Source organism: Poecile atricapillus, chromosome 28, assembly GCF_030490865.1.
Source record: "Poecile atricapillus isolate bPoeAtr1 chromosome 28, bPoeAtr1.hap1, whole genome shotgun sequence".
In the NCBI taxonomy this organism is placed as follows: domain Eukaryota; kingdom Metazoa; phylum Chordata; class Aves; order Passeriformes; family Paridae; genus Poecile; species Poecile atricapillus.
Genome location: NC_081276.1, coordinates 4408891 through 4423515, shown reverse-complemented (window position 1 = coordinate 4423515; position 14625 = coordinate 4408891). Strand labels below are relative to the sequence as shown.

Here is a 14625-nt window from a genome sequence, read left to right as displayed (position 1 = left end):
GAGTGCAAGAAAAAAAATGAAGAACTGAACATTTACCTTTCGGATCTGATTAGTTGTCAACATAATGACATCAGTCCCTTCGTGAAAGCACTGGGAGGCAGCCAGGTAACCAATGCGCTGGGAAAAGACAAGGAGGAAAACAAGGTTTGCATTTAAAGTCAATTTAGACAATGTTTAGGTGGAAAACAACTGGTGGCTTGCTAAGCAATATTAAAAAGATGAACAAGTAGGTTTGTATAACAGAAGAGGCATGAGAGGGTTCTCTAGAAAAGGGGGTTTATATCAAGAAAGAATAAATCCAGACAAGTAACACTCTACTGATAATTTATCTGTCTTAGGGATAATAAAAACACCTTCACCTTCTCTATATGTTCAGTGACCACAAAGCTGCAGAAATAAGGTAGGATTTGTCTACTACAATAATTTTGTCTATGTTGGCTTCTGAGTTTCAGGTACAAAGCCCCATTTGGAAATCATTCCTTAGGAAGTAACATTCCACCCATTTGGTGAAAAAGGTCTGCAACTGAACATGAAACAAATCTTTCAAGAAAAATTATAAAACTATAACAAAATAAAAAATGCCTTGTACTAGGAATCTCAGGTGGTCTTAACAAAAATACCCTGGCTTTTCACAAGAGGTATCTGACAGCTTGGCCAGGACAGCTGCATTTACAGAGAACTCACCTTGAATGTAAACTTGGAAGCACTCATAACTTCAATAATGTTGAAAGCAGCCCAACTGATGTCATAGCCCAGCATCTGTAACTGTGAGCAGAGAAGCCAAAATAAATTTCTGAAATAAGAGACTCAAGAAAATAGGTCAAGACACCTCCCAAAATTGAAGATACAACAGGAGTCTGAAAATGATACTGTAAGACATCACAGGTTTATGAGCAATGTTACACCACACCACTCACAGTAAGTGAAAGATATCACAAGTTTTACACAGTTATTAGCTCCAGGTTGTCCAGAGCAGCTGTGGCTGCCCCTGGATCCCTGGAAGTGTCCAAGGCCAGGCTGGACAGGACTTGGAGTGGCCTGGGATAGTGGCAGGTGTCCCTGCCCACAACAGGAGGTGGCACTGGATGAGCTTTAAGGTCTCTTCAAATCCAAATCATTCTGTCATTCTATGATATGCAGTTATATAAGCATTGGTGTGAAGGGCTTTCTTTCTGATTTTTTTTAAATAAAAACCATAACAGAAACACAAAAAGAATTACCATTATTTCTGTCTTTTCCTTGTCAACAAAGGACTAAGCAGTGTTCATGTCACTATATCATAAGAACCAATCCAGTTGAAAACAATTTCTTTTAACTTTTAACTTGTTTGTTTTAAATTAGATTCTCTTCCTGACCCATCACAATAAAATCCAGTTGTACCAAACAGAGCAGGAATGTGCAGCCTCTGATGTCAGGGTTTGGGGGAGTGTTGTCCCCACAGCCCACACTTAGAGCGTTCTAGGGACAGCAGGCACCCAGACTCAAGGCTGGCTCCAAATCAGCAGGAAAGAACAAAATCCAGCTGCAATTCCATGGGATCCCAGCAAGGCACTTACATAGGTCAGTTTGCAGACTGCATTTGCCTTCACTGCGATGTTGTCCTGCTTCAGCTCCTGCTTGATCTCATCGATGCACTGTGAGATGTATTTTGCCTGAGGAAAACAAACAAAAATTTGAGCTCCTTTACAGTTTCTCAAGTTTCCAGCATGTTGGTGGGGAGAAGCAGCAGAACTCCACCTTTGCAAGCACCAATCTCTCTCACACACACACACACTATTCAGTAAGCACTTAATTCTGACAAAATTACTTGTTAAAAAGAACCACTACAATTCCATTACAAAACCAGAAGTATGGAATGTTTCTTTGATGGTTGTCCCTTCTGCCTCTCCCTCACAATTACACCACTCACTCCAACGCTCTAGATTCAAAAATCTGCAAACACAAAGTTGTTCAATGGAGACTGAGTAGGCAGAGGTCTGAACAAAACCAGAGTTCACCACTGCTAGAAAGCTCACTGCCCCCAGAGGGATGTCACAGAACACCCGCTCATTACACCACAAGAAGAAACTGTCAAACCCTGGTAACAGCCCACAAATGAAAGGTGACGGATGAAAACACGCTGAGCTACCCCACTTTTGGATATGCTGCCAATGATGACACTGTGGGTGTGCACCCACCCCACTCCCCGTGCCTGCAGGGACACAGCACAAGGCTTGGATGGGACACAGGTGCTTCCTGGATCCCCTCAGCCATGCAAAGTCATGAACCTCCTCTCTGGTTCTTAACTTACATGAGCTCTCCCTTTTGCCATTTACACATTTTGATAAATAATAGTTATTTGTATGAATTTCTCAGCAACTCAAAGAGCCAAATGTCACAATGTTTACATTTAAATATTGGTGCTTCACATCTTTCCAAGCAATCACATCTGTGCTTGTGGGAAGGATGTGGCAAACATGTGATTTAAAATTATCTGTACAGATTTTAATTTATAAGCAGAATTTGCTCAGCCAAAGATTCTTCCAGTTCACAATTAATTATTATTTAAGTACTGAAGGCATCTGCTACAGGAATCATGAAAATTTAAATGCAAAGAAATAATCTATCTTTTCAAAGCCATGTATGCACCAGGGTATTTCACATTTTTAACTGCCAGAGTAACCAGGTCAGAACCTGATTACCTAATCCCTGCCTGAATACCATCACCTTCCTCTGAAATGATATTTTCCTCATAGAAATCTACTGCCCTGACTTTAATCAACATTTTTTTCCCCTTTACACTAATTTTTGTGTATTAATACAACCATTTTTTAGTATTTTCAAATGTCCTGGAGTAACACTCACTATTCAAGTCACAAAAGTTTGCTGCTAGAATCAGTAGGTGGAGAATGGATGGAGAGAATCCCTGGGGAGAAGGACTTGGGCTGTTGGTGGGTGAGAGGCTCAACCTGCCCCGGCCACGGGCACTGACCCCAGGAACCCCCCTGTGCTGGGCTGAGCCCCCAGCGTGGGCAGCAGGGGAGGGGGGATTCTGCCCCTGTGCCCCTGTGCTCAGGTGAGACCCCACCTGCAGAGCTGCCCCAGCCCTGGGGAACAACATCAGGAGGACGTGGAGCTGCTGGAGCCAGTCCAGAGGAGGCCATGGAGCTGCTCCAAGGGCTGGAGCCCCTCTGCTCTGGAGCCAGGCTGGGAGAGCTGGGGGTGTTTAGCATACAAATGAAAGAACTTGAAGGAATTTTAAGATATTCCTAAATGCCTGTGTTTGGGATAGAAATACTATCCTTACAGTGGGAATTCTCATGTTAAAGGAGGGCACTGTAAACACCAAACAACCCTTTCCTGTACACAGATCCCTTCTGTTCTCCTGGATACAGGTGAGTGGATTGCATCTGCCAAAACTGGAGATGGCATCACCCCCAAACACTTAACAAGATAGTGACCAGGTGACTTTATCCAGAAGCAGATTTGGGATTCTAAACCCTTCACCTGAGAGTGATTCAGGTCCTGACAACTCACATGGGAAGTTTAAACTTTTAAGTTTTCACTTGAGTATAAACTAAAAAAAGCTTCTGAGGGTAGAAACTAAATACTTCATCAAAGATGCTGAAAGAGTGACTTACACAACATGCAACTGATCCACAAATATATTGTACTTAGCCTTGAATATTTTATGCCCACAGAAGAGCACGCTGGAACAGTGTCACAGAATCCTTCACGTGTGTATCTTGTTGCCACATCTTGGGCAAAGAGGCCAGTGATGGTTCTCAAGGCAGAAAAAACTGACACACAGATTCTCAGTGTTCACATCCATAAGCAAGAGCTTCACTTATCTCCCACTGTACCTATCCCCAAACTATTCAAACATTAGATTAAGCTTCCTGGCAACCTCTTCAGAGTTGAGCATAACCCACTGTGTGAGCAGGAGGGGGGAAAAAAGAGTACAGTTCCCTGTACTGTTCAGTAGTGCCCAGCCCGGCACAGCCAAACACAGGCTCCAAAATCACCAGCCCTAACATCCCACAGGCAAATCCCTGCCTACCAGTTAGTCCAGCTTCTGGAAAAACACATTACAGAACTCAGAATCAGATCTGCAACTGAAAATAAAGGGGATTAGAGACAGCAGAAAGAAGTCCTTCCAAAACAGCTGCACTTCAAATCCCAAAACACTCCAAGGAATAACAGGCACTATATATAGAAAGCTTTACAGGATCAGCAGGTATTAACTTTTTGTTAATCCTGTGGAGCGGCACCACCATGAATGAGCAATATGAGGAAAACGGATCTATTCAGTCTTCCTCTGCAATCTGAAAGCCAAGCACCACACCCGGCTGGATCCGCTGCCACATTTCACACCCACAGAACTGGGAGGGAACCCGGAGGCGGGAGCGGATCCTTAGCAAGGCTCTGGCTCGGGGAATGCTGCTGACCTGGGCACACACAGGACCTGCAGGTCCTGCATCAAAGCACTTCCCAGTGAGCGATACCCACAGCCCCCACTGAGCTGTTCCGTGAGGGTCACACCAGACAGCAAAAGGGAGAACAACCACTTGATACAATGAAAAGAATTGTAGCCACTCTGTGAGGCCTAAACACTTGGAAGAAAAAAAAAAACCAAAACCACATTTACATACTGACACAGCAAAAAGCCTGGATATCTTGCCCAACCATGTTTTTGCATAAATCCTTCTAATATAGGAATTTCCTAGAGTGGTAATTAAAAATAAATATTTCCCAGGATATAACTAGCTCAGTTTTTCCTCAAATGCTATTGAGGTCCCATGAATCACAGAATCATTACAGTTGGAAAAGCCCTCTAGGATCAACAAGTTCAACAGTTGCTAACCCAGCACTGCCATGTTCATCATTAAAACAAGTCCCCAAATGCCACATTCATGTTTTCTGGAACACTTCCAGGGATGGTGACACCACCACTGCTCTGGGCAGCCCCTTCCAATGCCTGGCCACCTTTTCTATGAAGCAATTTTTACCAATATCCAATCTAAACCTTCTCAGACACAACTTAAAGTAATTTCCTCCTGTCCTGTCCCTGTTCCCTGGGAGCAGAGCCCGACCCCAACCTGGCTGTCCCCACCTGTCAGGGAGTTGTGCAGAGCCAGAAGGTCCCCCTGAGCCTCCTCTTCTCCAGGCTGAGCCCCCACAGCTTCCTCAGCCACTCCTGGGGCTCCAGCCCCTTCCCCAGCTCCTCATCACACTTGTGCTCTAGTCCCTGCTCTGGACACACTCCAGCCCCTCCATGTCCTCCCTATCATGAGGGGATCAAACCTGACCCCAGGATTCAAGATGGGGCCTCAGCAGTGCCCAGAGTTCATTTATGCTCCCAGTATTCATTACAATATCAATATATTTCTTAGCTATTAATTCCTTACTAATTCTGTGACAGTATAATTTGCAGTTTTGTGTTGATGGCTCACACATTCTGGCCAGTTGACTGAGGAGCATTTCTAAGCCCCAACACTTCCAGACGTGTGGACATGGCCAGTCAGATGGCCCTGAGGGAGGCAGGCAATGCTCGGGCAGGGTGGTGAGGACAGACAGATCCATGAGGCACAGGAACCCCCCAGGAGGAAGGGTGGGAGCAGGGGCAGAGCTCCCTGCCAGCAGCAGAGCTGAAGATTCAGAGCAGCAGGCAACGGGCTGAGGCTCTCTTTTATTCCTGCTAGGCTGCCAAGTGGGAAAGGAGTCTTCTCTGCCTCGGTGGAAAAGGCTCCTTAATGAAATGCTACAGCAACCACTCTGGTAATTGTTCTGTCTCCCAAGGAGCATTACAGGAACACACCCGGAGGAGAACAGCTAAAACCCAAGCCTGCAGATGTGAGCGGCGAGTACTCAACAAAGCTGTGAGAACAGCACAGTCACAACTGCATTTCTCAAAGTATGTCACCAACGAGATGCTGGAATATTTTATATCCATTAACAAAATATACAAGCTGTTTTTTAAAACAAGCCCAAATTCCTCAAGAATTCCAAGATCACACCTAGAAAATATGTGCATTTAAATGAATGTGAGTGGTTAAAATAAGAAAGAAGGCATCATGAATCAGAGACACAGTCCCTTTAAAATGGAAGGGGGAAGGGGAGAGTGGGTCATGGTATAAAGCAAAAAATGTCATTTTATACAATTTTTAATTTCCCAGCCATGTTTTTTGACTTAACTTTGAAAAACACTAAAGCTTTATTCCAAGCCAAGACAGAACTTGGGGTTTGCTGACAATTCCAGAGATGCTCACAAAAGACTTATCTTTCTCAAGCCAGCAGTATGCAAAGTCAAAAAAAAATATCACTAATCTGTACAACAATTACATTCCTAAGAAATGTGATTCTCCATGCTGTACTTTTTTTTATTACCTGACAGGAGTACACTAATGATTGGGATAGAGATCATTGCAGAACCTTTATATTAAATTTCATCACGTAACTACTCATTTCCAGTAGTTTTTAAGAAGCTATATTTTCATCTCAGCCATAAACCACCTTCTAAACCCAAGAGAAGGTAAACTCACATTCTTACCACTTTGGGCTGCAGCCCAGCAAACCAAATGCACTTGATTTGAGATTCAAACCTGTCACTGCAACATCGAGGTGCTTCCACACAGAAGAAACAGCAAAATATCAGTGAACATTAGTTCCTATTTCTCTTGCACTTCCAGTGTTAAATACAGTGTTTTAAGGAAAAAATTATTAACAGCAAATGCCACAAGAAACAAGATATTTTCTGATATGTCTGAAATTACACCATGGTAAAACAAATGTTTGGAATACTTAGAACATAAAAATAAATAAGCACAAAATGTAACGTTTCTTCTGTTTTAAGCACTATCGGATTCATCAATTTTTGGTAGGACTTTGAGACAAAGGATGAACTCCAAACTCGGTGAGATCACGCTGAGCACAAGCACATGATGGTCTCACATGAGAGGAAGATGGCCACTGCTGCAACTTCATAACATGACCATGATGCTCAACACCAAAGGCAGTCACACCACAGACACCTTGTGGAGGTGAAGAACTTCCAGATCTGTTCGTGCTTCAGGCAGCAGATCCCATTCCCAGCACAGCACAGATCAGCTGCCAGCTCCTGACTCAGAAAGAAGGCCAGTAAGAAATATATCTGACTTGCCAGGCTTCTCTCAAGCCCCCAAAAGCAGCTTTTGATGTCAAAAACCACTGAACCAGTCAGAGAGCACCTCTAGTGTTTGCAGTACCTGGACACCTCGTACCATGACAGTATCGAATGAATCAACTGAAGTAACAAACAAGGGCATTAAAGAGCAAAATGTGCTGCTTTCTACTGACTTGGACACAGCATTAGAGATCAACATATTACACATTAATTTCCATAAAAATACCATATTATTTAACTACTGTAGAAAAAGCTATTTGAGATAAATAACAGGATCTTTTGTTAAAGCTACTCCATGGCTGGATAGAAAGAATTCCAAGGCATGTGCTCCCACACATGCTCCTCACAAGTAACTTCACCAAAACCATGGCAAAGCAGCTGAGCACAGAAGAGAGGATGAGCAGTGAGTGGGAAGCTGCACAACGTTTATCCTGATGGGTTTGCAGCAGCCCAAGTCCAGCAGTGCAGAGGGCACCCAGCTGCAACAAAGGGCTCAGCAAACCAACTTGGCATTTTCATAAAGCCAAGCTTATCTTTCATTCAGCTGTTAATAAATAGCATTGCTGTACATGTTTTAACATGCCTTAGCTTTGTCCTTGCTATCCAGCTTTCCAGGGATTTACTGGCTCATGCTGAGGTAGACTTAAGATCCCAGCCCAATGTACTGTTTTGAGTGACGACACCAGAGGCACGAGGTTCTGCTGGTTCATTTGCAGCAGACTTCTAGATTATTTATTAGAAACACAATGCATTACCCACTGGCCCCTTGTATGGTACAAGCACAGTGAGATCACAAGACTCCTTGAGCAAACAACAGAGGAAGGAATGCAAAAAGTCAGTTTACAGTTTTTTCTTTTGTTAATGTTTGCTGAAGTTACACACACCAACTGAAATCTGGCATGATGTGTTATAAATGCAGAGGCAATTTTGGGATAAAATCAAAGAGAAATTTATTAATAAACAATAATAAACAGAAACAGCGATAAAAACCCACAATAAAAAGAACAGCGCAGCGCTGGGTGGACAGGGGTCTACACCGGAGGTATAGGTTTCCCAAATCCACGTCTGAGCAGCCTCAGGATTGGGGTTTTATAGGATTTTTAAGTCCTCAGGCCAAAATTCCAGGCAAGTTCCATTCACCAAGTGTCCTTGATTGTCCAGTGAATGGATTTCCTGCCCTAGAATGATGATATTATTTTTGTGTCCGGCCAGAGTCTCCTCTCATGCAAAGGAGACTCTGTGTGTTGCAAAGTTAAGTTTTTCATGACAGGGTGGTGGAATCCGGGTTGGTGCCGATGAATATCTTGGCCGGGTTTCCTCCTTTGTTTTCCCTGATTGCTTCTTCGACACAGAGATGTTTGAGTCTGGCGAAGCTTTTCTTTTGGAACTTGTCTTTTTCGATTGATCAGTTTCTCTACCCACTGGAATCCGCAGGGCGTTGCTTGGATCCGGAGGTAGATAATTTCCCGAGCCAGTGTCATTGTTTTCCTGATGGTCCGTGTCCTGTGTGTTTGTTTGGGTTGATGGGCCAGTTTTGGTTAGTTATCTTGGGCGTTGCTGGTAATCAGCAACCCCTCGGCAGAAAGCCTCATCCCATTTGGGGGGAGAGGCTTTTCCATGCTTTATATTTTGTTTTGTTTCTACAAAACATATCTTTCTTATATACTCCGAATTTTTAATACAACCATAATTTATTACAGTCCCCCACCTAATAATTTATCACATTTAAAAATTCGTTATTTTACACTCCTTTTAAAGAAAAGTATCCTTTTCTTATTCTTTTTCCATCATCATTTTTCTTTGTCTAATTGTCAATTTTGGTGGTCAGCATATGTTCGTTTTCAAATTTTTCTAAGGCCCTTAATGCCTTATTACTCTCTTTCTCTTCTTCTAAAACCAGCAATTTAGAAAGAAGGGCACTTTTATCTTGTGATTTTTCTGGATCTATTGGGAGGGCGGCAATTTGCATTCCTTGCACTACAGATTGTATTAGCCTAATCAGGCAAGGAATTAAACAAGGTAAAAAGATGATTCCGGCTATTGAACATCCTATAAAGAATACTAGCTTTTTCCACCAAGCCCCTTGACCGAAAATTTGATCCCACCAAGAGGCTTGTAGAATAGAATTCCATTTTTGAACGGGCACATGTGCCACTTTCTTGATTTCTGCAGCTAGTCCCTTTATAGTTTCGCCATAATCATCTATTTCCATGCAACACTCCGATTCATTGAATCTCCCGCACACCCCTCCCTCCTCAGCTAGCAAGTAATCGAGGGCTAGTCTGTTCTGGTAAACAAAGGCCCTCATTTGAGAATGTTGCCTTGCTAGGAGTTCCAGGGCTTCTGAGGTGTGATTGGAAACTACCTCCATTACCGCTTGCAGTCGAATGAGCCGATTCAGAAGATAAATGGGGGTTCTATAACCCCAACTGCCATCATTCGCCCAGGTGGCCGGACCATAGTATTGTATGATTCTCTCGGCCGGCCATTCTTCCTCGTTCCATTTCTGGCTCCCTCCTGCTATCGGTAATATCTTTTTTAGATCCCTCTTTTGTCGAGCTAAAGTTTCAAAGAGGGGAGCCCCTAGGGATTTACTCTCATCTTTTGGTAGGGTGAAGAAAAACGGCCGAATTAGTCCCAGTGTGCATGACCCTTTCCACTTCCGAGGTAATTCACTGTATGCCTTTTTCCCGCATATCCAGTAAATTCCATCGGGAGCTTCCCAGTTTTTATTAGTTTTTGCCGGATTCTCCCAATAATCCCTCAGGCCTATGAAAACATGGAAGGGATTGGCCCCCGGTTTCTTGTTCCAACACAATCCAATAGTCTCTACCCATTCACAATTGTTTTCCCGATAGGAGATCCAATATCCTTCGGGTGATTCCGGGTGCCAGATTTTTGTTTTCTTTTCTGAGTTTACCGTGAGTGTATTTACACACGGAGTGTATCCTACCAAATCGGTAAACTCTTTTCCCTCCCGGCTAATGCAAAACGTTCCAATTATTCGGTCATCTATGACCCATCCCTCTGGCCTCCGGGTAGTTTTTGAGAATTTTAATTCTGTCCCTTTTAATATTTGTTCCGGGGTCAACCCCTCTCCTTTCCATGGCCACCTCTCTGCTGATTTTAAACCACCGCATATCCAGCAGTTGGATATACCTAATTCAGTGGCTATTTCCTGCATTAAGTCAACAAACAAGTTTTGGTTAGGGCTGGGTAATTTCCAATTATCGTATTGTTTCTCTAATAATTCATATTGTTCGCTGAGAGAGTTTAACCTCTCTTGCTCCAGCCTTTTCTTTTTATTTTCCATTTCTTTCCGTTTTAGATCTATAGCTATTTGCTTTATTTTACTTTCTGGATCCAATCCCTTTTCATCCTTTGAAAAGCAAAACACTGGGTCGAATTGAAGACACGAGTTCTCATCGTCTGACTTCAATAATTCCAAAATTATAGGTTCATTATTGAATGTCAGCCTTGTCTCGTGTTTTACATTTTTCCCTTCCCAGTACAGCTTTCCCCCCATCATGCACGGTTTTAAGCTTGCTTCATTGTAGCAGGTAGGGTTAACTCGGTGGTATGCCAAAAACGTCGAATGCTTCTTTCCCCCAATCCAGACAGTCTTATTACACTGTCCACAGACCTCGATTGGGGGAATTCCCTTTATTTCTCTTTTGTTTCGGAAGTGGGTCTCAGCAGCCCCTATTCCTTCCAGGTTCCGAATAGGTTTTTCCTTGATACTTGCTCCCGAGTTTGAGCACCAGATTTTCCTTTCTGATTTACATAATTCAAGCTGAGTGCCGTTTAACCAACAAATACCTGCCTGTAGTTCCGAAGGGCACTTGGTCATGAGCTCGCTTTCTGGGGCAGTCTGACACTGCTCACACTTCCCCTGGGGAGCCTCCCCTAGGGGGGCCTCGGCCTCTATTTTCTTGATCGAGTACATGACTAGGCTCAGGGACATCAGGATTCCCCACAATTGCATCCCTCTGCCATTCCCTCCGCCCGTACAAAAGTATACGGCGGGGATAACCATCTTCCCGGCAGCAAGGACTGTCTTCAGGGGCCCTTGATGTCCTGATGGCAAACCTCCGCTTGAAGGTTGCCCACCGAGAGGCTTTAACTGGTTCAAATCTACAAGGTACTTTTATGGTCCTTCGGCACTCAATTTCCAAGGGGTCTGCTTTGCAATCAAGCTGACCCCTTAATCCTTTTTGGTAAAACAGGAACCACTCCGGAGAGTCAAGTTCCAAAAGGCCCGCTCGAGTCGCAAGTATCAGGAATCGATTGGTCTGGTCTAGCTCTTTTTCGTAGCACCTAGTGCACAATCCCCTTGGTTTATAACCCCTTATGCAATGAGTTACCCAAATCTGCTTACAATAAGCGCACTTAAAATGTATAAACGGGAAACAATAACAATCGCGGATATTACAACTTATCTTCTCGCTATTGTTCATTTGTTGTGCCTTCGGAGCTTGATTTTCAAATCTCCTGGCGGGGTGGTGATCTTCCACTCGGGGGCTTGGCAATCCGGAACCTTCTTGGCCCGAGAAAAGTGTGTCCACCCTTTCTCGGCCGTTCGTACAGCAGTGTCCGTGGTCAGGAGAACGAGGAAGGGACCTTCCCAATGCGGACTGAGGGGAAGTTCCCTCCACACTTTAATCAATACTTTGTCGCCCGGCTGGATTTTGTGAACTGGAAATCCCAATGTTGTGCTCTGAGGAATCAATCCCTTTTTCCGGAGTTCCTGTAGATTTTTATTTATAGAAATGAGATAAGGTTGTAATTGCACATCCTCTATTTGAGGGTGTGCCACCGGCATCCCATGCCTATATGGCATTCCATATAGCATTTCAAAAGGGGATAAACCGGTTTCAGAATGAGGCATGGTCCGGATGTTTAACAAAGCTAAAGGAAGACATCGGATCCAAGTCATTTTTGTTTCGATTATTAATTTGGATAATTGTGACTTTAAGGTTTGATTCATCCTCTCCACTTGTCCCGAGCTTTGAGGGTGCCAGGGGGTGTGATATTGCCATCTGATTCCCAATGCATCTGACAGTTGTTTGATGATTTTGGAAGTGAAGTGAGTCCCTTGATCAGAATCGATATGGTCTACTATCCCATATCTAGGAATTATTTCCTCTAGTAGAATTTTAGATACGGTTTGGGCCGTAGCCTTTGCTCTGGGAAATGCCTCGACCCAATGTGTCAGTTTATCCACTATTACTAATAAATATCTATTTCTCCCAATCTTCGGTAGTTCCGTGAAATCTACCTGGATTCTCTCGAATGGCCTATACGAAAGTGGCCGGCCACCCCAATTTGTTTGTTTTGAATTGGCACGATTTACTTTCTGGCATATCACGCACCCCTGTACCTCTTGCTTGGCAAGTTCAAAAATTCCTTTACATCCGAAAAATTTTAAAAATTGTTCAGCCAGTGCCCGGGTTCCCCAGTGGGTTTGTTCATGCAATCTCCTGAGTATTCCTCTCGCTATACTTTTTGGAACCAGCTCCCTCCCGTCTGGCAACCACCATTTATTTTCTTTAAAATATCCACCTACCTTCTGGAAATCTTCTTGCTCCTTCTCTGAAGGAAGCACGGACACTTCTGGGGTTTCTTTGGGACTGATCTCGGGAATACTTACCGCCAGTAACGCAGCTCGTTTCGCCTCTTTGTCCGCTAGATTGTTTCCCCTGGTGTGAAACCGCCACCCAGTTTGGTGTCCTTTTACATGGACTACTGATATCTCCTGGGGCTCCCTGATAGCTTCTAAGATTTGTTTAATTATTTCTCCATGTATTAATCTTTTTCCCTTGGTGTTTATTAAACCTCTTTCTTCCCATATTTTTCCAAAAGTATGCACTACCCCAAATGCATACTTCGAATCGGTGAAAATAGTTCCCCTTTTTCCCTTCAGGCCTTTGAGGGCTCTTAAGAGTGCAAACAGTTCACAGGCTTGAGCCGACCAACATGCTTGCAAAGGACCTGATTCTATGATTTGTTCGGTCTTACCATTTATGATGGCATAACCTGACTTTCTTTTTCCTTCTACCACTTTTGATGAACCATCAATAAACCATTTTTCTCCCCCCTCTAACTCTTGATCTTCCAGATCTGGTCTTACCTTAGTTTGCAATTCCACTGCTTCAATGCAATTATGCAACAGCTCACCTGTTGGTTCCCCAAACAAAAATTGCGCCGGGTTTTGGACAGTAGTTGTCCTCAACTCGAGGCCCGGCGAACTAATTAGCATGGCTTCATATTTCAGAAGCCTCGAATCAGTTAGCCATTTCTCGGCTTTTTGTTGTAAGATAGTTCTTACATCGTGTGGGGTGTAGACTGTCAAAGAGGCTCCAAAAGTTATCTTTTTTGCTTCCCCGACTAACAGAGCTACTGCAACAATTGCTTGCAAGCAAGTGGGCCACCCTCGACTGACTGGATCTAGGATTTTTGATAAAAATCCTATGGGCTTCTTCTTTTCTGCCCACTCCTGGGTCAGAACTCCTTGGGCTGTTTGTCCACTTACATCAACAAATAGCTGGAATTCTTTATTTGTGTCTGGCAAGGTTAGAACAGGAGCAGTTATAAGTGCAGTTTTCAATTCCTGAAACTTGCTTTCATCCTGTGTGGTCCATTTTACTCTATCTGTGTTTAATCTTTCATACAAAAATTTTACTTTTTCACTGTATCCTTCAATCCACTGTCTGCAATATCCCAGGAGCCCTAAAAATTGCCTGATTTGTCTTTTCGTTTTTGGGGCTGGGAGCACCAAAATCCCGGCCACTCTGTCAGGATCTAGCATCTTTTTCCCCTGAGAAATCCAATGTCCCAGATATTTTACCTCGGGCTCCGTGAACTGCAGTTTGGATTTTGATACTTTCAACCCCTTTTTCCCCAGAAAATTCAATAATGAAATTGTACTTTTTCTGACCTTTTCCTCCATGGTTCCAGCAATTAATAAATCATCTACATATTGTAAGAGCTTTGTCCCTTCTTCTGGAATGAATTCAGTAAGTAATTGTTCCAATGCCTGTCCAAATAAATTGGGTGATTCCACAAACCCCTGTGGGAGGACCGTCCACCTTAACTGTTGATTTCTGTTTGTGTCCGGATCCTCCCATTGAAAGGCAAAGAAGTTCCTACTCCCTTCATCCAAAGGACAAGTCCAAAATGCGTCTTTTAAATCAATTACACTGTACCATACATCCTCGGGTGAGAGTCTGTTAAGTAAAGTATAAGGATTTGCCACTACCGGAAACCTGGTTCGGGTTCTAGCATTTACTGCCCTGAGATCCTGCACCAGTCGGAAGCTCCCATCCGCTTTTTTCACTGCCAGGATGGGGGTGTTATGTTGAGACATGCAGGGTTCGAGGGTACCTCCTCTAAGGAGGTCATCAATTACTAGTTTCAGACCCCTTTTCCCTTCTATCGGGATGGGGTATTGTTTTACCCTTATCGGGTCCTCTGGGTTTTCTATT

The 14625-nt window shown here is 43.6% G+C and overlaps 1 protein-coding gene across 2 annotated transcripts in view; it reads right to left on the bottom strand.

Annotated features, from left to right (window-relative positions):
* The window catches only part of AP3D1 (adaptor related protein complex 3 subunit delta 1), a 53778-nt gene that overhangs the window by 27891 nt on the left and 11262 nt on the right, over positions 1-14625 (bottom strand). For both annotated transcript variants that reach the window (XM_058858680.1, XM_058858681.1), the window contains exons 2-4: positions 1557-1652; positions 685-765; positions 37-117 (exon numbers count right to left, since the gene is read on the bottom strand). In XM_058858680.1, coding sequence (XP_058714663.1) covers positions 37-117; positions 685-765; positions 1557-1652 — 258 coding nt within the window. The remainder of the gene's footprint in view (positions 1-36; positions 118-684; positions 766-1556; positions 1653-14625) is intronic.